The sequence below is a fragment of the Lethenteron reissneri genome, chromosome 45, assembly GCF_015708825.2.
Source record: "Lethenteron reissneri isolate LAM-NWPU_2019-01 chromosome 45, ASM1570882v1, whole genome shotgun sequence".
Classification (NCBI taxonomy): domain Eukaryota; kingdom Metazoa; phylum Chordata; class Hyperoartia; order Petromyzontiformes; family Petromyzontidae; genus Lethenteron; species Lethenteron reissneri.
In genome coordinates this window covers 7,566,946-7,589,375 of record NC_083823.1, presented here as the reverse complement: position 1 = coordinate 7,589,375, position 22,430 = coordinate 7,566,946, and the positions used below count along the sequence as shown (strand labels likewise).

The window sequence follows — 22,430 nt, the reverse complement described above, 5'->3', positions numbered from 1 at the left end:
TTTTTCCCTCCACATTTAGAACACGAATTTCGAGTGTTTGGCTGCTATACATTTCCACATGACGATACGCCACTTCGTTGGGCTATCATTTGTAGCCAGGTCGCTTCTGAAAAAGATCTACAGTATATAGCTCAGTGGGCTTTACCTGGACTTTAGTTTTTTAGTTGAGGATTCTTAGAGCCGACCTGGCACTCAATGAGCCTGGCGACGCTTTTCGGTTGCAACCCGTCGAGTAAGAAGAGTTCGGAATATCACACGTGGCAATTATGAACAGCTTGCCATGAATCCGTGGCGCCCCGCGCGCCGCCGTGGTGGCTCATCAAGGGCAGCGCGCGGGCGCACGGACCGAAATAACCGCGGAGAGAGACTCGCTCGGCGCTAAACGCGGCGCAGAAATAACCCGGGCGGTGTCCAGCGGGCGTCGTGTGCGCGAACAATGAACAATGCGAACGGGTTTGGTTACACCGCGCGGTGCTGATCGTAGAACTGTGTAGATCATAACAATAATTATTATTATACCGTTATAGGCATGTCGACTTGTTGCCGTGCGATAATTCGCTCGCTCTCGCAGAGAGAGGGAGGACGACTCAGAGGCGCCGGGAGGAGAAACCGCTGACGAGTTGTAAAGCAGCAGCAGCAGCAGCAGGCACGCGGTGAGCCAACGCCAACCAACAGTTACCCGAGCTCTGCGAACCCCTATATATGTACATTAAGGTGTTTTCGGCCAATCGATGATGAGTGGTTTACACGTGGGGAGGAAATCGGAGGGCCGGAGTAATCCCGCACTCGCCAGGTGGGCAACGCTCCATGATCATCATCATCCAGACGGGACGAGCGCACTACGTTGTTGCTTCACTGCCTTCTCCTGGCGGGCCGGGGTATGGCTCCTTCTCGCGACGGGAAGGTTTCGCAGTCTCGGTGTGATCCACCAGCCCCCGTGCACGGTGACTGAAAATGAGGTTACAGATGTGGTCCATTCGTCTGCAGTCAGGACATGGGCTCAGTTGCATAATACAACTGAACAATGTTGATGTGTTTCTGATAGAGCATTACACGCTTTAAGCGACTTTCGTCTCATCTAAAACTAATTGAAGTGCATCCCCAGTGGCAGCTGTCCCTGTGCGGCACGAGGTGACCGAGAGCCTGGCTCTGTCGAACGGGCATCAGACTGCGAGTCGGCGGCGATGATTGCATGCGGCCTAGCCGAGGGGACTCCCAGTGGCAGCAGTCTCTGTGCGGCACGAGGTGAGTCAGCACCCAGGCCTGCAAGCGGGCATCAGTCTGCCAATCCAGTAGGTACACGATGAGCTGATCTTCTATTCAAATCAGCAGCAATCCAGGGAGATGTTTCACTGAAGGCGGTGTTCTTTATCGCAAGGCCCGCGGGCCACTGGCAGCCCCTGGTGGTATTTAGTGCGGCCCAGACAACTTACAAAGTGAAAACACCTTTGGAGTGCCCGCGTGTTTATTTTCTTTGAGTGTCGCGCCCTCTACCGGATGCTGCAGTCATTGATGTTAAACTATTAAAACTTTTTTTATATTATTTGGTTCTTTCGGTAAAGTCACGTAGACAGAAAATACAACTTTTTTTTATTTTACCAGATAAGGCCCACTGAGCTGTGTAGCTCTTTTTTAGAAGAGAACTGGCCACAAACAATATCTCAACGAAGTGGCTTATCACGTGGACATTTATAGCTGCCAAATACTCCAAACGCGTAATGTTGATGCTAAATGTGGAGGGGGAAAAACCGGAGGAGCCGGAGAAAAAGCCACGCGACCACGGGGAGAGAGAGACACGTAGACTCCAAATATACAGCAGCAGGCGTCAGGGTCGAGATGGAACCCACGACCTCCTGTAGACCAGACGAGGTAGTCAACATCTCCTAGCCACCGTGGCATCATCAGCATCAGCCGTGACCTCTCTGCTGCTGGATGATCGAGGGACTTTTTTACTCCACATCCCATCAGCTACGCGGCCTAGTGGATGCGGGTGGGGAATTAATCGATTAGGCTACTTTTTTTTCTACCTCCGTGACTTAACGGAAAAAAACCAAATAGTATGGTGATGTTCTCCTTCGCTCGCGACCCGTTCTGCACGTATAGACAAACAATTACAAGTGTTCAATCTAGATTTGAAGTGTTGTAGCAATTACAAGTGTTACTTCCTCCAGAACCTCACGGCATTTCTGAGAGCGCACACTTTCAGCGGCATGTCCAAACTTGCTCCAGATGTGTTGCCCTGCCAGAGAGGCCGTGGCGGGATTATCGGGTGTGTCAACAGGAGTCCTTCATCTTGATTTGAAGCTTTCGTGACTGGAGGAATCCAAACTCTTTGGTTCTTTCGGTAAAGTCACGGGGGTATAAAATAAAATAAATCACGACGTTTCGGGCGCAACACACCTGATGGCGGACGCTTGTGTTGCGCCCGAAACGTCGTGATTAATTTTATTTTCTACCTACGTGACTTTGCCGAGAGAACCAGGAGTCCTTAGTTTGTTGTATAGGTGCAGAGACGGATATGCCGAGTCTGCTGATATCGTTATTTATATCATTGCCGTCAACCCGTACAGTTTACTCCGTATTCTTGTACAGGGAAGTTGAGTTTCCAGGTCCATACGGCGCACAGCCGTTTCAATACGGGCCACACGTTTTAATGTGTCTTAGGGGCCGTCCATAAATGACGTCACGAACTTACGGGGGGGGGGGTCAGACATTTGTGACGATGTGTGACGAGGGGGGGAGGTTTGAGAAATGTGACGTCACATTAAAATGCGTACCTTTAAATAAATACAGACAACACGTTCTACTTAATTAAATATACTGTTTAATAAATGTTTTCTCATACAACATCAGAGTGCAGCGCCACATTAAATACGCACTACAATGACAATAGTTTAAAGCGATTTGAAGCATGTTTTATAAAAAAAAATTGGGGGGGGGGGGGGCAGAGCTTTGTGACGTCATATTTGAGGGGGGGGGGTCTAACTTTTTGTGACGCCGTGTGACGAAGGGGGAGGAGGGTAAAAAATAGTCCAAAATCGCGTGACGTCATTTATGGACGGCCCCTAAAAAAAAAGTATGTATGTCGAGGCGCGCATCTGTGGAGTGTCCGCGTGTCGCGCCCTCTGCCGGATGCTGCAGTCATTGATGTTAAACTATTACAACTTTTTAATATTCTTTGGTTCTTTCGGTAAAGTCACGTAGATAGAAAATACACCTTTTTTATTTTACCAGGTAAGGCCTACTGAGCTGTGTAGCTCTTTTTCAGAGGCGACCTGGTCACAAACGATATCTCAACGAAGTGGCTTGTCACGTGGACATTTATAGCTGCCAAATACTCCAAACGCATGACACCATTGGAACCTCCTTTGCCAGTAGCAAAACACGACAATTGTTTTTTTACCCTTCCATCTGGCAACAAAACCGACACCCTCCTTACAAGGAGTCATGTTTGCATTGACCACAATACCTGCAGTCGGAATGCAAACAAAAAACATAACTCTGATAATGTATGCACTGCCCTTGAAGTTGATTGGTCCACACCCGAGACAGCTTTCTTTAGAGCCTAGTCTCACATGGTTTTGGACCAGATGACGCCAAAAGGCGCACAACTCAAAGACAATGCACCATCAGAGTATGTTGCCAGATGGAAGGGTAAAAAAAAAACAATTGTCGAGTTGACAAGTAAGTTATATTAAACTTGACTTTACCGCAAGAACCAAAGAGTAAGTTGCATTATTCAACGACAGACGATTTTATTATTTTATTTTATTGTTGTAGAGTCGTCCAATGGGCATGCGCGGTTGCGAGCGGCCCGGGAACGCGTTTGTAAAGTGCATGAGGGTGACCGCTCCGCGCTTGCCGTAGTCGAGGCCCACTGGGGATGACGTTTCCGAGCGAGTTGACGCGCGGAGTCCATCGCCGCCTCCTCCTCCTCGCGGTGAGTCGACCTCGATCCCTCCACCGCCTCCACTCCACCTTCCTACCTCGACCTTCCCGTCTTGACCTTCTCATCCCGCCGTTTTCTCCTTGACTTCCACGCCTCGACCTTCTCAGCTAGACTTGCACTCCGACGCGGCCTTCACCTTGTCGGATATCCGCCTTCCTATCACCTCACCGTCCTCACCTCGCCTCGACCTTCCACGCCTCCTCGACTCAACCTTATCATCTCGACCTTCGCATCTCCACCCCACCACCCCGACCTTGCGTGCGAGATACCTCGTAGCTCGTGGGCAGCAGCAGCAGCAGCAACGCAGGCCGCTCGCTGGTGGCCGCGTCCCGGCGTGGGGCCACGTGGGGCCCTGTGCGTGTAGGTACTGTATGTAGTACTTCCTCCGTTCACTTGTATTTAAGGGCTTGTCTCTTGCAATTTTGCCTCACTTGATACAGTAAATCTGGCTGTGACGGTCCCACCTGATGAGGGAGACTTGTGTTGCCTCCGAAACGTCGTGCTTTTTATTATTTTATTTCTATTATTACTTTTATTATTTTTATTTTTTAACTAAGTGACTTTACCGAAAAGGCCTAAGAGTATGTATTGTGTTTAACTTCTTTCGCACCGTACGTCCCCATTCGCGTATGGCAGGATAGCTGCCTCTGTTAGTAAAGCGCCGACTGACCGTGCCGCGAGTTGGCAGCGGGAGATGGTGGTTTGAGTCGAGGTCTGGTACCGGTACTGCTGTGACGACCTTCATTACAGCTAGGCCTCGGCAAGGTAAGGTAATTTACCCTTTTTACCGGTAAAAGGGTAGAGGTGTCGACATGCCAAGGGGTAAGGTAAAGGGTAGGGTAAAGGTAGCTCGGAAGAATTACCCGGTAGGGTCAAGGTAGCGTGAAGTATTACCCGGTAAATACGGTACCTTGTTTACCGATAAAAGTTCCGTGGCGCAGCCCGTGGCCTACATTTAATAAGTAATATTAAAACAAACTTTATTAAAAACACGCTTTTATTAAATGTACTCGTAATGGCAGAACTCCACGACTCCAGGAAGTGGCCCCGAAGCTTGCCATAACGTAAGGGACCGTGGCCAATTACAGCCAACGTCAGTTGATTATGGACAATTAGACCCAAGCCGAAACAGAACATAAAAAATAATGTTTTAAAATGTTTTCAATTTTTTATGATAGAATATAGTATTTTCATCAGTATGACATAAGTATACCAAGTTTGCAGTCGATACCACATTGTGAAGTGGGTTAAAATTGAGTTACAAGATTTGAGGATACAACAACAACAGAGTTTAAAGAAAGCGTGAAAATTTGGAATAATCAAGAGTATCCTATATGGATAAAGCGCTCTACCTAGCATTTACCGTTATAAACCTTTTTCATGTGTCATTTTACACGCTTGTTGTCATTGTTGTTGTCGTCGTCGTATCCTCAAATCTTGTAACTCAATTTTAACCCACTTCCCAATGTGGTATCAACTGCAAACTTGGTATACTTATGTCATACTGATGACAATACTATATTCTTGGCTGTAATTGGCCACTGTCCCCTTACGTTATGGCAAGCTTCGGGGCCACTTCCTGGAGTCGTGGAGTTCTGCCATTACTAGTACATTTTAAAAAAAGCGTGTTTAAAAAAGAAAGTTTTTAAAAATATTCTTTATTAAATGGAAGCCACGGACTGCGCCACGGAGCTTTTAGCGGTATTTACCGGGTAATACTTCGAGCTACCTTTACCCTACCCTTTACCTTACCCCTTGGCATGTCGACACCTTTACCTTTACCCTTTTACCCGGTAAAAAGGGTAAATTACCTTACCTTGCCGAGGCCTAAGTCACGGTGAGGGGGAAGCGCTTCGGGAACATCTCGCGAGATGTCAACTCCCTCGCCTGGTGTACAGGAGGTCGTGGGTTCGATCCCGACCCTGACGCCTGCAGCTGGATATTTGGAGTTTGCGTGTCTCTCTCCCCGTTGTCGTGTGGATTTTTCTTCGCATTTAGAACAACATCACGCGTGTTTAGAGTATTTTGCTGCTATACAGTTCCACATGATAAGCCACTTCGTTGAGTTAAAATTTGTGATTGCCAGGTCGCTTCTGAAAAAGAGCTACATAGCTCAGTGGGCCTTACCTGGTAACATTTTTTAAAATGTTTAGTTGTGTTTTTGGGGCTGTGGGGGAGGGAGGGGGTACTAGTGGCCTTGATTGGGGGGCCACCTGACCACACGTCTTGAGAGCCAGCGGCGTCACGTCCAGGCGGTAGTGGCCTGGCTGTGTTGTTAACGCCGCTGCAGCTACGTCACCAGGGCGACATGAAGACTCAGCGCCCCACTCTGACTTTAAATTGTTGTTGTTGTTTACCACTGCTCATGAACTCGGCGTCAAAGGGGGGGTCCAGGTGACAGTCGAGTTGGCACAACCTGGCAGTGTGGCTACGAGAGAAGAGCCCGGAGTGGTGGAGCTGTGTGTGCTGTTACAAAACTAAAAAACACTTTTGCTCTAAACATAAATATACGTCAAATAGACAATGTTTTGGGCAATAGGCCTTCTTCACAGCGCATAGAGAGGTCACGAGAGGGAGCACAGTGGCACTACCGCCTCACTTGCCTCACCATGCGCTGTGAAGAAGGGGCATTGCCCTCCACTGTAGCCTATTATATAGTATGTAAATATATTACATTTATATAAATATATGGTATATTAAATGAGGGACACACGCCTATGGCGTCCCTCATTTAAACGCACAAGTCCCAGCGGCCCCCTGGTGAAGGCGATGTACATCCCTCATGTATTCTGCATCGTGAGTCACGAATGGCCGCGATTGGGCCATTCGTCTACAACACAAGTTCCATGTGAACGTGTTCAGCCACAGCAGGCGAACTATTGTGGTGATCGGGAGTCGATGGTGGTCGGAATTCAGAAGCGCTTGGTCTGCTTCAAGAGCGGTCTCTGCCCTGAGCTTTGGTAGAGTCACGGCCTCCTACACACGGCGGCAGATGAGAATTCTCCCGTGTCGTGTCCGCGTCTCATGGCTGGGAACAGAAAAACAAATCCAAAACTGATGTACAGTTTCTTGAGAAGCACATGATGGTATTCGCACGTGGAGGGAGTCTGCACGCCTCTGGTGTATCGCTTCTCTTCCCCGCGTGTCTCCGCGGGACTCGAACGTCGTCTCCTGCGGCGGAGCGCGAGCGCACGGAGCCCTCGTGCGAGGTGCCACCAGGGCCGCGGAGTTGGGGAGCGCATGACGTCGACCAACGTGGACACGGCAGACTTCAGCTCTCGCCGGGTCGAGGAGTAGAGGGAGCCCCCTGCCGGTGTTTATCGTTCCCTGTAGCGTTGTTCTCACTCGAATCTGGCCGCGGCAACGGCCACAGTGGTGCCACAGTTGAACTCGTCTGTGACCGCGCCTTCGTCCCGTACGAGATGACCCTTTGCTCCATTCGCCTCTGCGCAGTCGCTCAGTGCGGGCACGCGTACAGACGGTCAGAACGTTGGCTGCACAAAGGTTCCGTACGCTGGCAACTTGAGTTTGTAGACCCTTGGAAGATGGCTGCAAATTTCAACCCCGAATTGTTTCTTCCCGGTCAACAGACGCCTTGACTACTTCTGACGCCCCCACGCCCAAGATGGCCGAGCCAGAGGGGACGTTTCACGACGAGGTGGAGATCGAGGACTTTGAGTTCGACGAGGAGACGGACACCTACTACTACCCGTGCCCATGCGGCGACCGCTTCGCCATCAGCAAGGAGGACCTGGAGAATGGAGAGGACGTCGCCACGTGCCCCAGCTGCTCCCTGCTCGTGCGAGTCGTTTACGACAAGGACCTGTTCATGAAGGGCGAGGTGGTGGCGGCACCGGCGCCGGCCGCCAAGTCGTTGCACGCGGCGTGACGGAGGAATGCGCGGAACTATGGCCGGCAGACTCCCCCGGGGTGTGACGAGCGAGGACGCGGGACCTGCCCCGGCACGCCCTGCGGGTCCATATGAAGCATCGTAGAAGGAGCATGCTCGCTCGCGTCAGGATGCTTGCGCCGCTTGGGGGTCGGGGGGAGGCGGGGAGGGACTTGCCTGCTGCTGCTGCTGCTCGCGATACACAGAGGTCACGCGCCGTCGTCTCCTCTTGCTGCTTCCGGCATCGCCGAGTCTCGGACCGCTGCACGCGCACAAACCTGGAAGAGTTGAGATGCAACCCACAAATGCGCGCAAGCAGTTTTTATTTATGCTCGTTGATTTCAGCTAACGCGGATCATTGTTCTGGAAAGTGTCCGTATGCTTAAAGTCGATTCAACTCGGCGGTTTACATGGGACGTGCTGTAATACAGATATGACGGGATGATGATGATGTTAATTGGTACAGGTGCCATTGCCCAGCGCCCCACGCATACGCCAACTCCACTCCTACCCAACGAGTTTGGCTCGCAGAGTTTTAGGGTCCGGTTGTGTCAGCGCATCTCTCTGTAGAGACTTGCTGTAGCGTCTGGAAGTAACCGTTCAAACACAACACGACTTTGAGCATTTGCGTCGGACCGCGTCTGCCGTTTTATAAATTCAAATTTCTCGACCTGTGCGTATATATAACTGTTGAGTGTCCCCGTTCAACGTTTCCGTGTCACATTTGTCCATTTGCAGCGTCTTTATTTGTATTACTGTAGGAAGTCGGCAGGTTCTCTGCTGCCAATTGAGTGTGGGCAGTGGCCACTGATTGAGGATTTTGGCATTTTTGGAGATTGGCAGCTTCCTGATGTTGGCGAGCACCTCTGCACTTTCCTATAATCACAGCTACGTGTAGCACCGGTACGCAATGCCATTCACAGGCACCGCGGGTCTACCGATCATGATCGGAGCAAGAAATCTCTGCTCAAACATTACTGTGTTCATATTGTGGACAGGAATTCAAGTCATGACAAGGGACCCATAGAGCCAAGTGCAGCTGAGGAGTAAGTGGAGGTAGCGGTTGATCCATCGGCACAGCCTTGCATTCAAATATCAGAAAATGTAAAAAGTGTACACGTACGCAATTGACAAGGGGGCGTTTCAGCTGTGTGTGATCGAGAAGAGACAGGGACTGACGGATGAGTAATTACATTTTCAACGGAACGTGCAAGAAATTTTGATCTTGGTTCTTTCGGTAAAGTCACGTAGAAGGGAAATGATAAAATAAAATAAAATTTACATAATAAAATACAATTCTCACGACGTTTCGGACACAATGCAAGCAGCCGTCCTCAGGTGAAGAACAGGTCTGTCGGAAAGACAGCGTCTGAATTTCATTTTATTATTTCCCTTCTACGTGACTTTACTGAAAGAACCAAGAAGATGAATCCCTGCAGTCACGAAAGCTTTAAATCGAAATAAAATAAATTTTGAGTGAAGAGATGCGTTTCCCGATGAGTGTGCCTCTCTGCACGAGCAGAGCTGCCGCTGGCTAGGTCAGGCCAGCCCCACACTCCAGCACCACCACAGTCCCGCGTTCATCACAACATACTGCCGGTCTGCAATGACGTAATGTGTATACACTCATTAATTAGCCGATAACACCTGAATATATAGAGCAGCGGTTCTCAGCCGGGGGTACGTGATGAGGTGATTCATAAATGTGTGAAATTATATCATGCATGAGAGTCATTGGTGAATAATCATATACGAATCTGCCAATAAAATAATGTTGATACATTTTAAATCCATATAGTAACCTAGAACTATATAGAAGACCGTTCTAAACTCTTTGATCGTACACAATGTGGTTTCCCAGAGTAACCAGCGAGCGTGAACAAATGACGTCACGCATCCAGCGCGTCTGTTGGTTTTGTTTTTATTCGTTTGCAGTTCCTAGCTCGTTAGGATACCTCACAAAATGGACAATTGGTGAAAATATTTCTGTTCATTATTAATCAATGTATTTCTCCGAACCGTGTTGGGTCGGGCGAGGGGGTTACTTGGTTGAAAATAAATTCAGCAAGGGGGGTAGAGTAGCTCAACAAGGTTGAGAACCACCACCGCACTAGAGGACGGCAGAGCTTGGACAGTTGTTGGCACCGACTCACTACGTGGCTGCCTTCACCGCTTGTCTGTGGTTCCTCGTCTCGCCCCCCAATCGTTCTCTCTCTCTACGAGAGCGGGGAGCGGATACCGTGCGGCGCATTACAAGTTCAAATGATTATTAAATGTGCATTTAATTGGGAGCATTGTGGCGAGTTTGTGTGGGCGTGCGCCCTGGAAGTTAGAGAGCCCTTTTGCTTGGGGAAGGGCTTGAGAGGAGTGATCCAAAGGCTGGGCCTAGCGCAGGGCTGGGCAACCTGCGGCTCTAGAGGTGAGTGCGGCTCCTCAAGGGCTGCCTCACGACGTCATCTATTAAGGACCACTGCCTCGCGTACTCACCGCGTGTGCATTGCAACTCTCAAAATGTTGAGGGTTTGTTTTAAACGAATTTGAAAACAACGTCCCTTGTTGTTTTGGTTGCCAACCCCTGGTCTAGACGGTCATTCTCACTTCAGTGAGCTGCCTCAGGTTTTATTTACTTGACATGAACTCTACACGTAGCTTTAAATCTTTTCATTCCACAAGCTGGTCGTGGTGGTCTGCAATGTTTAATTTTCTTTTTTCGTTGCAACAGTTTCGATATTTATCACTGAAGGGCTCCGTCACGTGCAGGCGAAGTAGTGCTCGGACTGTGGGCGTTGTTTCATATTTTCAACTTGACGACAATTAAGTCCGTGATAAAAACGCAGCTCGAGCGATGCTTGTGTCTAGGTTCGAGAAAGTCCGGTTGTAATTGATGAATAAAATAGTGCTTCTGCAGGTAGCCGAGTGTGCCTTGTTTCATAACCTGTGTGTGGGACGGTTCGGAGCGTGTAGGGAAAGGGCACGGTTTAGAGTTCCAGTCGGCAGAATGTTAATAATTTGCGACGATGCGAACCACCAATGATTACCACCGCACGGACTTCCCACGCACGTCCGTGTGGAACTGGCACCGCATACCGCGAGAGATTGGAAAAGTTTTGCGGAGCTGCAGAATGTGATGGCATTCCAGACTGCCCCAACAGTCTGGAAACGCCGTCCCTCTGCACATTCGCAGCATCACCTCCATCGTCTCCTTCAAGAGACACTTACAAATTCACCTCTACAGCCACGCTTTCGAATGACTGAGCTTGACTCACCTAGTGTGTTGGGAGTACGGTCCGCGGAAGAAGATCTCACAAAACTGCCTCTGTGATCGGCGCTTGGCTCTTGTCATTGCAAAGGGGCCACTGCACTTTCCCAAGCAGCCTGCTGTTGGAATCGCAATCGTGTCAACTCATAATGCGCAGCCGCCCATCATCTGCTCGCTCTCGTAGAGAGAGAACGACTCGGGAGGCACGAGGAGGAACCACGGAAGGGCGGGAAGGCAGTCGACCAGCCGGAGGCGCCGGCGCTATCGACAATTGCCCAAGCTCTACGATCCTCTAAAAATGTTTTCAGCCACTTAATGAATGTTTACATGTGGGAGAAAACCCGAACGCCCGGAGTAATCCAACGCGCGCGAGCCGAACACGCGAACCCATGCCGGTGGAACAGGCGGAGGCTACGTTTTGCCGTGCCGCATTGTCCTGGCGAGCCCAGAGTACGACACCACCTCGACACCCGCAGTAAGGGAGTCGCTCAACATCGGTGTACGGTGATCCACCAGCCCAGCTCGCTGCTGCCTCCTGGATTACAGTCAGCCACATGCAGCATGGCCACCACCAACGCCACCTGGCTGATTGTTCATCACGTGGCAGTTCAACTGGTATTTGTTGATCCTGAAGTTCCGGAATTGAGTTAATGTAATTAATTGATGACCAGCCTGAGGTCGTGAACTCGCGTGCCCCGAAGGGCCTGGCTTCATCCAGGTTGAGCACGGGATCCGTGGGGTGCCGGCCCGGCTCCCTGACCTAGAGGCCACAGTGGTGAGATGTTAACTAACTCACCTGGTATGCAGGAGGTCGTGGGTTTGATTCCGACCCTGACATCTCCTGCTGTATATTTGCAGCTTGCTTGTCTCTCCCCATGGTCGTGTGGATTTTTCTCCGGGTCGTCCGGTTTTTCTCTTTACATTTAGAATCAACATACATGTTGATAATATTTGGCTGATATAAATTTCCACGTGATAAGCCACCTCACTGGGCTATCATATGTGGTCAGGTTGCTTCTGCAAAAAAGTTGCATAGCTCAGTGGGCCTTACCTGGGAAAGTAAAATAGTTTAGTTTGATTTCGATTTAAAGCTTTCGTGACTGCAGGGATTCGTCTTCTTGGTTCTTTTGGTAAAGTCACGTAAAAGGAAAATAATGAAATAATAAAAATAAAACATAATAAAATAATTCTCATGACGTTTCGGCCACAACGCAAGCAGCCGTCTTCAGGTGGAGAACAGGTCTGTCGAGAAGACAGACTCTGAATGGCTGATGAGCAGACTCTGTCTCCTCGACAGACCTGTTCTCCACCTGAAGACGGCTGCTTGTGTTGTGGCCGAAACGTCGTGAGAATTCTTTTATTATGTTTTATTTTTTTATTATTTTCCTTCTACGTGACTTTACCGAAAGAACCAAGAAGAGTTTAGTTTGAGTTTAGTTTACCTGGACACCAAGCTCGATAACTTTCGCTGTGCGTACAGTGCGGGAGATTATAAAAACAATTATTTTGGGATAAGTTTTTTATTATCTGAAGAAAATAAAGGTAAGGACCACGCCGTACAGTCGGCTACAAGGGAGTTGCTAAATTAAAAAAATGGTCAAATATCGTACAGGCCACGTGACGTGGCAAAGCCAGGCAGTGGTGGTGGTGGTGGGGGCTATGGTGCACGTTGGTCTGCAATCCAGCACTGTGGAGGAAACGCCCTTCCCGTGCGCATTGAGTTTCCATACCCTGGCTCCGGGTGCTTCGGTTTCCTTCCACGTGTAGAAACTCATTAATTGTCTGAAAACATCTTAACATACAGAGGACCAACAGAGCTTGGGCAGTTGTTAGCGATGACTCCCCACCAGGCTGCTGCCGTTCCCGCTCGTGTCCGTGGCCCCTGCTCCCACCTCTCGAGCCCTCCTCTCTCTCGGAGAGCGAACGTCGGGCGGCGGCGTAGCGTAGTCACGGCTATCGGGACATTGCGAGTTAACATGTGACACAAGCGCTCGGGCGTGCTGTGGAAGTTGGCCGTGTCCGCTCTAAAAGGCCGGACGGCCTTGTGGTGCCGCCCGTTTGCGCTCAGCGGTGCCGGGCGGCGAGGATGGGGAACTCGCTGTGGACGCGGCCGCCTGACACGGCGGAGGGCGAGTACGTGCGGGACACGGTGGCCTCCAACTGCGTCGTCATCTTCTCCAAGACCGCGTGCCCCTACTGCACCATGGCCAAGCGCGCCTTCGACGAGATCGGCGCGCGCTACCTCGCCGTGGAGCTGGACCGGCGCGCCGATGGCCGCGCCCTGCAGCAAGCGCTGGCGCTGGCCACGGGCGCTCGCACCGTGCCGCAGGTCTTCGTCAACGGGCGCTGCATCGGGGGCGGCACGGAGACGCAGCGCCTGAGCCAGCAAGGCCGGCTCGCCGCGCTTGTCGCCAAGTGCCAGCTCCCCGGCGCCGCCGAGGCAGCCGGGGCGGAGCGCTAGCGTCCACGACTGGCGGAGCGCTAGCGTCCACAACTGGCGGAGCGCCAGCGTCTGGTTACCGGCATCCGCGGGGGGCAGCCACAGCGTGATGCTGGCGTTCCTGGAAACCCAACCCCCCCCTCCCCCCGCAGCTTCTTAACAGCCGGACGTTGTCCGTCCTTAACTGTCATTTTTTTCCTCCCGATTGATATCCCGATTGCGCTGTTGGCGTGGCGTCGCCACGAGATGAAGTGTCCACTGGATCACTCGCAGTGCGGTGGCGACCCGATGGTCGTCTTGCAGAATGGCCCGCGGGAAGCGGATGTCGCAGAGCTACCTCCGAGATCCCTTCGCGCGGGAGAGGGCAGCGCTCGCTCCGTACGAGCCGCGTGCCGTGTTAAGCAGCGTTCGCTCGTCGTAGGCTTGCAGTTGATCTACGCTTGGAGAGGATCGTCCTTTGTTTATGCGCATTGTGCATTGTACGCGCAACGTTTCAGGTTACACGTTCATATTCATGGTTTGCTTTTGTTCACGTATGAATAGAGACAATTCTGCATTGTGCGCCATTTAGATTTGATTCGGAGATCTGATTAGTGGATTTACCCAAACAATATCACTTTCCCGGGCGCAAATCATTACGACGGTCATGGTGTCAACCTTATACACGTGCATTCGTAATTCGAGGCTGTGCGGTGCAGTAATCGGCGTTGGTTTCACCGTTCTCTGGCGTACGCGGTGAATTATTACCCGCCAGCGGTGCGTGTTAGGCCTGTCACAGTTCCACCCACCTTGCCCCACGCAATTCAACGCATCACCACAATTCATGGGTCGACCCTTCGATTCTCCAATCTAATCAAATTATTGAGCGTCGGCGAGATGGTGAAGTGGCTGCGGCGGGGGAGGGGGTCACTTGAACCAAACCAGAAACGCAAAGACAATAGCCGCCTTTCACTCGCACGGTTTGGTGCGTGTAACCACGAGCCAAACAATGCCCTTTTAATCGCTCCGTTGTTTTGCGTGCGGCCCGGGTCTCGTTGCCAGCGCCGCCCCAGGCTGCCACGTCTATTTGCTGTTGGGGAAACGAAGGGTGGGTTGGGGAACAATTGGGAACAGACCGGTGCCAACTCTCGTAACAACACGCCCGACAGCTGCCACGCATGCATTTAACAAGTTTGGTAGAGCCGGTAAATGTTGTTTAAACAGTGTAGTACACGCTGTTCACTCAAACAGCAGAAACCGATTGTTTGTATCTCAGTATATCTAAATCATCTCAAGCCTCCCCGAGATCACGTGACTTCTGTGTGGCCACCCCCGCTCTGAACCCTTCCCCTCTCCCCTCCCCCTGTGAGAACAGACGCCGCTCCGTGCAGCTCACGTGTGCTCGCTCCTCTCTTCCCTCTCATCATCTCATCCCCGACATCTTGGCCCAGTCATTCCTCTTCTTATTCCTGTACGGCGTTCCTTTGGCTCCTGATTCTCCGTTCCTTGTTTTCTTATTTTCCCATTCTTTCCTGTCTCTCTTCCCTCTCCCATCCCCCCCCCCCGACCCCTTGACTCTACTCCTCTCCATACTTTTGTGTGTGCCATGGGTACAATATTTTATTTTAGCACAACTCCAATGCAGCAGTGTGTGTGCAGTGTGGACATGTATGCATGTGTAAACTAATTGCCATTCTAACCGAATGCTTGGAAATGTCGAACTGAGTGAGAGGATCGCACTGAAAGACATAATAATATAATAAAAACGATGGCTGCTTAAATATTGTCCATGTGAATTGAGTTTTTTTTTATTCTTGGCAAGTCAACGCACCCGAGGTGGCGTCGGGAAACATCTGACGCCGCCACCTCTGGGTGTGTCCAGCGGCGAGTGACGATTATGGCGACTTCTTTCCGGGCATGCCTGCTGAAACGCTTCTCAGTCGGCTGCCTGTGCGTTCAGAGCGCAGCAGTTGGAGTGCTGTGCAGAACCACTTCATCTGGACTCGTACGCACCTTCTTCTGGCATATATTTGAACTTTAAACTAAACTATTGTCCTATTTCTATTTTGCCGGGTAAGGCCCCCACCGAGCTATGTAGTTCTTTTTCAGAAGCGACCTGGCCACAAATGATAACCCAACGAAGTGGCTTATCGCGTGGAAATCTATAGCAGCCAAATACTCTAAACGCACGTTTCTAAATGGGGATAAAAAAACCAGAGGACCCGGAGAAAAATCCACGTGACCACAGGAGAGAGAGAGAGAGACGCAAACCCCAAATATAGAGCAGATGTCGTGGTCGGGATCGAAATCCACGACCCCGCCTACCAGGAGAGAGACATCTCACCACCGGGGCGCACCAATCACACTGGTACGCAGGGGTGACGCTTCTCTTCGACGCTCAGATCTTGCCCAACCGCGCCCGCCTTAGCGGAGATCGCTCGCGTCCCACGGATCCGGTTCGTCTCTGCCCACCGAGGGCCACACCTCACACTCCCAGGGTACCTCACTCCCAGGGTACCCCGCTCGAGCCTTCGGCCGTTTGTGATTTGGTTGCCTGGGTCGCCCGGCGACTAGGGCAGCATTCGCACGCGCGCGGCCGATGACGGTGTCCTGAGCCACACTTGTTGGGTCACGTCAAATTGTAGTTGCACATTATTGGCCAAGGCTACAAAGCTGCCGGTAGGTAAGTACGAACACACGCATGCGCACAAAGACGATGCACCCCGTGTAGCCTGCACAGGCTGTTGGGGCAAGTGCTGTTGGAGAGCAGCACCTCTTCCATAGAGCCGATCTTAGTGCTTGCGACTAAACCACGTGACCATATCACTATTTTCCTCCCTGCACTGTCTCTCTGTAAATCACAGAATAGACTTCAAGATTGCTTTTCTCACGTTTTAATGCCTTGAATGAGTTGGCTCCTAATAATCTCACCGATATGGCTTCAGTTTTATAGTCCACTGGCCTTTGGAATCGGTTCCCTGATTCCAAAGGCCAGACTGTTGTTCTATGGGAGAGGGAGATTTTTGCAACCAGGCTCCACGATTGTGGTTGTTAAACTAAACTATTAAAACTACACTTTTATTTTGCCAGGTAAGGCCGACTGAGCTGTATAGCTCTTTCAGAAGTGGCCTGGCCACAATTGATAGCTCAGTGAAGTGGCTTATGTGGAAATGTATAGCAGACAAATACTCTAAACGCGTGATGTTGATTCTAAATGTGGAGGGAAAAACCGCAGGACCAGGAGAAAAATCCACGCGACCACGGGGAGAGAGACACGCAAACTCCAAATATACAGCAGGCATCAGGGTCGAGATCGAACCCACGACCTCCTGTATACCAGGCGAGGGAGTTAACATCTTGACACCTTGACGAGATGTTTGGAAATCTGAGTGTTTCCCTTTTTAAATCGCGTCTTAAAACTCACCGGTTTGTATGCGAGGCTTTCTCTATCACGTAACAAGCTTCATGTCAAGCGCTTCGAGACCTTGTGCGATCTGTGCTGTGATAGAACACCAAGTGTATTACTAAGAGTATTGTGTACACGCGATTCAGAGTATGTATTCATACTGGAGGAATCCGAGCTCTCAAGCTCTTGTTCACAGATGTCCAGGAGATTCCGCTGCAGGCAACCGAGTTGCAGGCAACCGAGTTGCAGGCAACCGAGTTGCAAGCAACCGATCGCTCCGGTGCGGTCGCCACGGCTCCCCCGTCCCTGCCCCGTTGCTCACTACGGCGACTGCGCGTGTCCCCGCAGTGGCGGTGCCGGCGGTGATGGTGGAGCCCGGCGAGGAGGCCATGCGGCAACTCTTCAAGTTCTACCGCCGGCGCCGCCCACCGCCCGACCTGGGCGGCGTGCTGGACCTGCGCGAGGCTGCACGGCACCCGGACACGGTGAGGGCCCCCCCCACCCTCCCCACCCACGCCGGACCCCCGGTATTTATGGTAACACGAAAAACAATGTTGTTGTTATGCAGTCTATTCTTAGTCTTAAGCCTCACCTTACCATATTAATAAAAAGTGTGCCGTTCCTGGCCCTTCCCCCCTCAACCATTATATATACGGAGTGGTATATCTTGTAATCTCTCATTCACTTGATACAGCTGTCGTGGCTGTGACGGTTCCACCTGAAGACGGAAGCTTGTGTTGCCTCCGAAACGTGATTTTTTAATTTATTTTACTTTTATTAATTTAAATTTTTTACCTACGTGACTTTACCGATAAAACCTAAGAATATGAATCCTTGCAGTCACGAAAGCTTCAAATCTAGAAACAATGTCGACACAGATGGGTGATGAACACACTTGCTGTTCTGCCCCCATCTCCTGGCCACTCCAATGGGTTTGTACAGTATGTTTGTAGAACTTCTTTTGCATCATCCGGAGCCAACCGTGCTCATCGGAGGTGTGGGGGAAGGACAACAAACTTAACAAAAAGCAGTTCTCAAGAAATACGTTTTCTAGATTTTAAAATGCATAGCTCCAGTGGCTTCCTGATATCAGAGGGAAGAGCATTCCAGACGGCCACAGAAGCGCATCTGAAAGCGCGCGATCCAGTGACCGTCTTTGTTTGATGGCCAGCCAAACGCTGCCGCTGCTGCTGCTGCTGCTGCTGCTGCTGCTGCTGCGAGGATGACCGGAGTTCGCGTGATTATGGTTTATGGTCCTTGACGAGATCGGCAAGGGATTGTGGTTCATGCGTTATAAAGCATTCGTTCAGCAACCGGAAGCCAATGCAGCTCGGCGAGGACTGGACGGACACGGTCGGATCCTGCGGCGCTCGTCACGACACGTGCCAGACTATTTTGTGAACGCTGCAGCTTGGGAATGGTTTTGCCAGATGTCCCGTAGAGTAGCGAATTGCAATACTGTCGATACCATGCTCCACGCAACCGTGTTGGCTGTGTCACTACTCGATAGTGGTCGAATGTTGTCGTGGAGCCCTGATATCAAGGATTAAACAATTCTGTAAACCACTCCCCTGAACCCCCAACCCCCTCCTGGACCCTGAGGAGGGAGCAGGGAGAGAGATTTTCTGTAACCCGGCCAGCAAGTCCGGTTAAGCCCCGAGTTTCACACGGGACCGCGACCCGTCCTGGCAGGATCTGCCGCTCGTTGGTCCAGACCTCCAGGGAATCGGTCGGACGTGGATCGACGTCCCGGTCACGGTTACTGCCAGTTGTGTAATAATTCACCAACGCTGGCCAGCTGGCTCAAAATCGTAACAAAGTCATAACTAAGACGACGCACTTGCACCTGACTCCCCCCCCCCCCCCCCCCCCGCTTAACCGTTCCGGTGCTGTGAGCCGTTCTGCTAACCCCGTAACCCCGCAGTCTCTCATGGCAACAGGAGTCTCACCGTGCGTCCCGTGCGTGCCTGGACGCTGCCCCAGGTTTACCGCGCCCGGCTGGAGGCGTCGGGACTCGACGGTGAGGCCCAGCGAGTGGGCCTGCAGCCTGTGTCGCAGTGGAGAGCCTACGGCCTCAACGGATACCCCGGTACGGGGCCGTGGGGGGCATGGGGGGAGCGGCCACGGGAGGTGCCACGGGGGAGGGGGAAGATGGGGGGGGGGGAAGGCATGGACGGGGGTAAAGACAAACCAATTGGTATATTTCCCTAGGTGACAACTTGATTTGGTTCATTGTCGGGTGGTGGAGGGTTATCGTTGAAGAAACATCATCGTACCCGCACGGCGATCTAGCCCGCAAAGAAACCCATTACGAATGTTCATGCTGAAAGTGGATCGCCTGCGTTTGGGGACTATGCAGATAAGCACGGCATTGTTACAAACGGAGCCGAGGGCGTGACACGTGACCCCGCAGGTTTCATCTTCATCGTAAACCCCTTCCTGCCGAGCGGCCAGCGCTTCTGGGTGCGCCAGTGCCTCAAGCTGTACCCGCAGAAGCCCAACGTGTGCAACCTGGACGCCCACGATCCGCAGCGCGACGACGTGTGGGCCTCAGGCATAAGGTGAGGGAGCTCCCCACAAAAATAAACGAAAGATACCCCGTGTAGCAGCTACGGCCAAACCGGCGTGACCACGGGAGGGGGGGGGGGGGGGTCACGTTCCTCGCGGGGTCACTCGGTGGAGGAGCTGCGATTGGGCACCACGTGGCCGGGCGATCGTTCCGTTCTGTTCCCCCAGGGCCGGCAAGGGCCCACGGGAGCCACGGAGCCTCTTGGAGAAGCTGCGCTGGGTCACACTGGGGTACCACTACAACTGGGATACCAAGGTGGGCCGCAGCCTCCCCACTCACTCGCTCCCACTCACTTCAATGAGTGATCCGCTCGCTCGCTCCCACTCACTGCCACTTGCTCCAGTAGAGAGTGAAAGCGCGGTATTGCCGAGCCTCTGATAATGTGAGCACAATGAGTGCTGTGGTGTGTGCATGCGTGTGTACAGTGTGTGTGTGTGTGCAGTGTCCGCTGCTGTGTGTATGTGAACTTCTATTCCCGGCCACGGCTAAACATCGGTGGTGCGATATCCGAAACGGATCATGGGCTCCCGCTTCACAAACCTACGCTGACCAAGTGCGATGGTTTATGCTACTTTACGGGGTCAGCGAGGTATCGTGGTTCATTTGTGGCAAGCACTTTGTGTGAAATGAGTGCGACCTTATAACGTGTTTGTTCGGCAACCGGAAGCCAATGTCACTCGACGAGCACTGGACAGACATGAAGGGCAACTGATAGCGTGCGATGCATGCTTGTGTGTGTGTCTGGTGTGTGTGTGTGGTGCGTGTGTGTGGTGTGTGTGTGGTGTGTGTATGCGGTGTGGGTGTGGTGTGTTGTGTGTGTGTGCGCGGTGTGTGTGTGTGGTGTGTTGTGTGTGGCGCTGGTGTGGTGTGTTGTGTGTGTGGTGTGGTGCGTGTGTGTGTGTGTGGTGCGTGCGTTGTGAGCAGCGCTACTCTGCGCACCACCGCTCGAGTCTCCCCGTGGAGGTCTCCGGCGTGGCCGGGATCCTCGCCGCCGCCTGCGGCTTCCCCACGTTCTGTGCCGAGGCGGCCATCTTGAACTTCTACCGTGCCGACTCGGCCCTGGGGCCTCACGTGGACGAGTCGGAACTGGACCTCAGCCAGCCGCTCGTCTCCTTCAGGCAAGCGCCTCACCCGTGCGCCCATTCATTTACCGTCACACGCTCACTCGGACGTTCATTTCCTCACCCATTCACTCGCTCGCTCGCTCACAGGCCCACTCACTCGCATCCTCGCTGTGGTTGTCCCCACCTGATGACGGACGCTTGTGTTGCGCCCGAAACGTCGTGATTTAATTTAGTTATTTTTATTTTCACCTATGTGACTTTACCGAAAGAACCAAAGAGTATGAGTACTCGCATCCTCGCTCACCTCTCACTCATACACTGTGTTGTGTTCACCGCGGTGTTTGTGCCGTGCGTGGTTATCACCGTGGTGTTCGTAACGCGTGCGGTTATCACCGCGTGGTGTTCACCGTGGTGTTTGTGCCGCGCGTAGTTTTGGCTGCTCCGCGGTGTTCCTGCTCGGAGGGCTGCGGCGCGAAGACCTGGCGCTGCCGCTCTTCATGCACAGCGGTGACGTCATGGTGATGTCGGGGGAGTCGCGGCTGCGCTACCACGCCGTGCCACGCATCCTCGACTCGGGCGGCGCACTCCCGGAGTGCCTGCGGGAGCCCTCGTGCCCACGGGAAGCCGCGAGGGACCACGCGGAGCCGGATCCCTCGAGCCGGGGCGACGCCGGGGCGAGTGCCGCGGAGCCGGACGCCGTGAGCGCCGCCGACTGGGAGGTGTGCGCGCGCTACCTGCGCGAGTCGCGCGTCAACGTGACGGTGCGGCAGGTGGCCGCCCCCGGGGAAGCCGTGCCCAACACGGAGCCGCCACCCCACCAGGACGCCGCTGCCATCGTCACCCAGCAGGGCGGCTACAGCGACGGTGATGCTCACAACCACGATGAAGAGGGCCACCGCCATAGTAAAGAAGACACGGGATAGCCGTGCGGGATTATGGGAACGGGGGATTATGGGAGCGGAGAACATATCGATGCACGCGTTTGGGCGTAACGGCCGAGGCTGCAAGGAAGTCCGGGCAGCGCTGTGCCGTGTGCTTCCCGCGGGAGAGTTTGTCGACAGCTTCCTGCCCACTTGCTCGCGACCCCTTGACCTCTCTCTGACATGCCCACGAGATCATGAGACCCGTGCCACGGGGGTTGACGTCGATGCCGCATTTGTTCGTGTGGGAGACCAGCAGCAGCACCAGAGAGAAACGTTCAAGTGGTAATAATTACGTTCACTGCCCAGGGATGTTTTGCCACAATACATCATCGGTTGTTACGCGTTACTTTTAAACGTGCGTCTTATCTTTAAAGAGCCAATTCCTGTGCAGCAATCGAATGAACTGTGACATTTTAAGGAAATAAAGGATTTGTTCAATGGTTAACACCGTTCCCCGGAGGGTGTTCTCTGAAGCCTGCGCGTCCCAGTGAGAGCCGTTCATCGACCGAGCTCCGCTGTTGATTTTGTCCGCCAAGTCTTTAAAACAAAAACATATTTTACCAGCTAAGGCCCACTGAGCTGCATAGCTCTTTTTCAGAAGCAACCTGTGACCACAAATGACTTGTGGGATTTTATAGCAGCCAAATACTCTACACGCATGTCGATTCTAAATGTTGGGGGGGAAACCGGAGGGACCAGAGAAAAATCCACGCGACCACGGCGAGAACATCCAAATATACAGGCATCAGGGTCAGAATCGAACCCACGACCTCCTGTATACCAGGCAAGGTAGTTAACATCGCCACCGTGGCACCCAAGTCAAACATGCCATCGGCCAGAGTTGGGATCCCATTTTTGAGGAGTTCCCAACTCAGACGTCAGTGCTGCACCGGATAGAAATCGGAGTAAAGCAGCAGTCAGGGCGAATGATGATCCAGCACACTCGCCAATT

General features: G+C 52.3%; 3 protein-coding genes across 4 annotated transcripts; all 3 read left to right on the top strand.

Moving 5' to 3' along the window:
* The first annotated feature begins 594 nt into the window (after positions 1 to 594).
* Positions 595 to 15,297, top strand: GLRX2 (glutaredoxin 2). 2 transcript variants are annotated; one of them, XM_061570487.1, is made up of 2 exons: positions 595 to 653; positions 13,166 to 15,297. In XM_061570487.1, exon 2 carries the CDS (start codon positions 13,184 to 13,186, stop codon positions 13,556 to 13,558), a length of 375 nt encoding a protein of 124 aa, XP_061426471.1. In that variant the 5' UTR covers positions 595 to 653; positions 13,166 to 13,183; the 3' UTR covers positions 13,559 to 15,297. The 2 variants fall into 2 exon arrangements, with proteins under 2 accessions (XP_061426471.1, XP_061426470.1); XM_061570486.1 differs by lacking the exon at positions 595 to 653 and adding an exon at positions 3,821 to 3,940.
* Positions 3,815 to 12,199, top strand: DPH3 (diphthamide biosynthesis 3). The gene is made up of 2 exons (XM_061570488.1): positions 3,815 to 3,940; positions 7,540 to 12,199. The coding sequence occupies exon 2, from the start codon at positions 7,575 to 7,577 to the stop codon at positions 7,836 to 7,838; it is 264 nt and encodes an 87-aa protein (XP_061426472.1). The 5' UTR covers positions 3,815 to 3,940; positions 7,540 to 7,574; the 3' UTR covers positions 7,839 to 12,199.
* On the top strand, positions 3,822 to 21,923 carry ALKBH1 (alkB homolog 1, histone H2A dioxygenase). The gene is made up of 7 exons (XM_061570478.1): positions 3,822 to 3,940; positions 17,271 to 17,407; positions 18,906 to 19,011; positions 19,336 to 19,483; positions 19,659 to 19,746; positions 20,416 to 20,609; positions 20,986 to 21,923. Exons 2-7 carry the CDS (start codon positions 17,288 to 17,290, stop codon positions 21,476 to 21,478), a joined length of 1,149 nt encoding a protein of 382 aa, XP_061426462.1. The 5' UTR covers positions 3,822 to 3,940; positions 17,271 to 17,287; the 3' UTR covers positions 21,479 to 21,923.
* The last annotated feature ends 507 nt before the right edge of the window (positions 21,924 to 22,430 follow it).

Excerpts from the sequence above, each read along its gene's own strand:
- DPH3 (XM_061570488.1), top strand. The coding sequence starts at position 7,575 with ATGGCCGAGCCAGAGGGGACGTTTCACGACGAGGTGGAGATCGAGGAC.
- GLRX2 (XM_061570486.1), top strand. The coding sequence starts at position 3,884 with ATGACGTTTCCGAGCGAGTTGACGCGCGGAGTCCATCGCCGCCTCCTC. Across the intron at positions 3,941-13,165 it reads GCCGCCTCCTCCTCCTCGCG|CGGTGCCGGGCGGCGAGGAT; the intron begins GTGAGTCGACCT and ends GTTTGCGCTCAG.
- ALKBH1 (XM_061570478.1), top strand. The coding sequence starts at position 17,288 with ATGGTGGAGCCCGGCGAGGAGGCCATGCGGCAACTCTTCAAGTTCTAC. Across the intron at positions 19,012-19,335 it reads CGGCCTCAACGGATACCCCG|GTTTCATCTTCATCGTAAAC; the intron begins GTACGGGGCCGT and ends GTGACCCCGCAG. Across the intron at positions 20,610-20,985 it reads CAGCCGCTCGTCTCCTTCAG|TTTTGGCTGCTCCGCGGTGT; the intron begins GCAAGCGCCTCA and ends TGCCGCGCGTAG.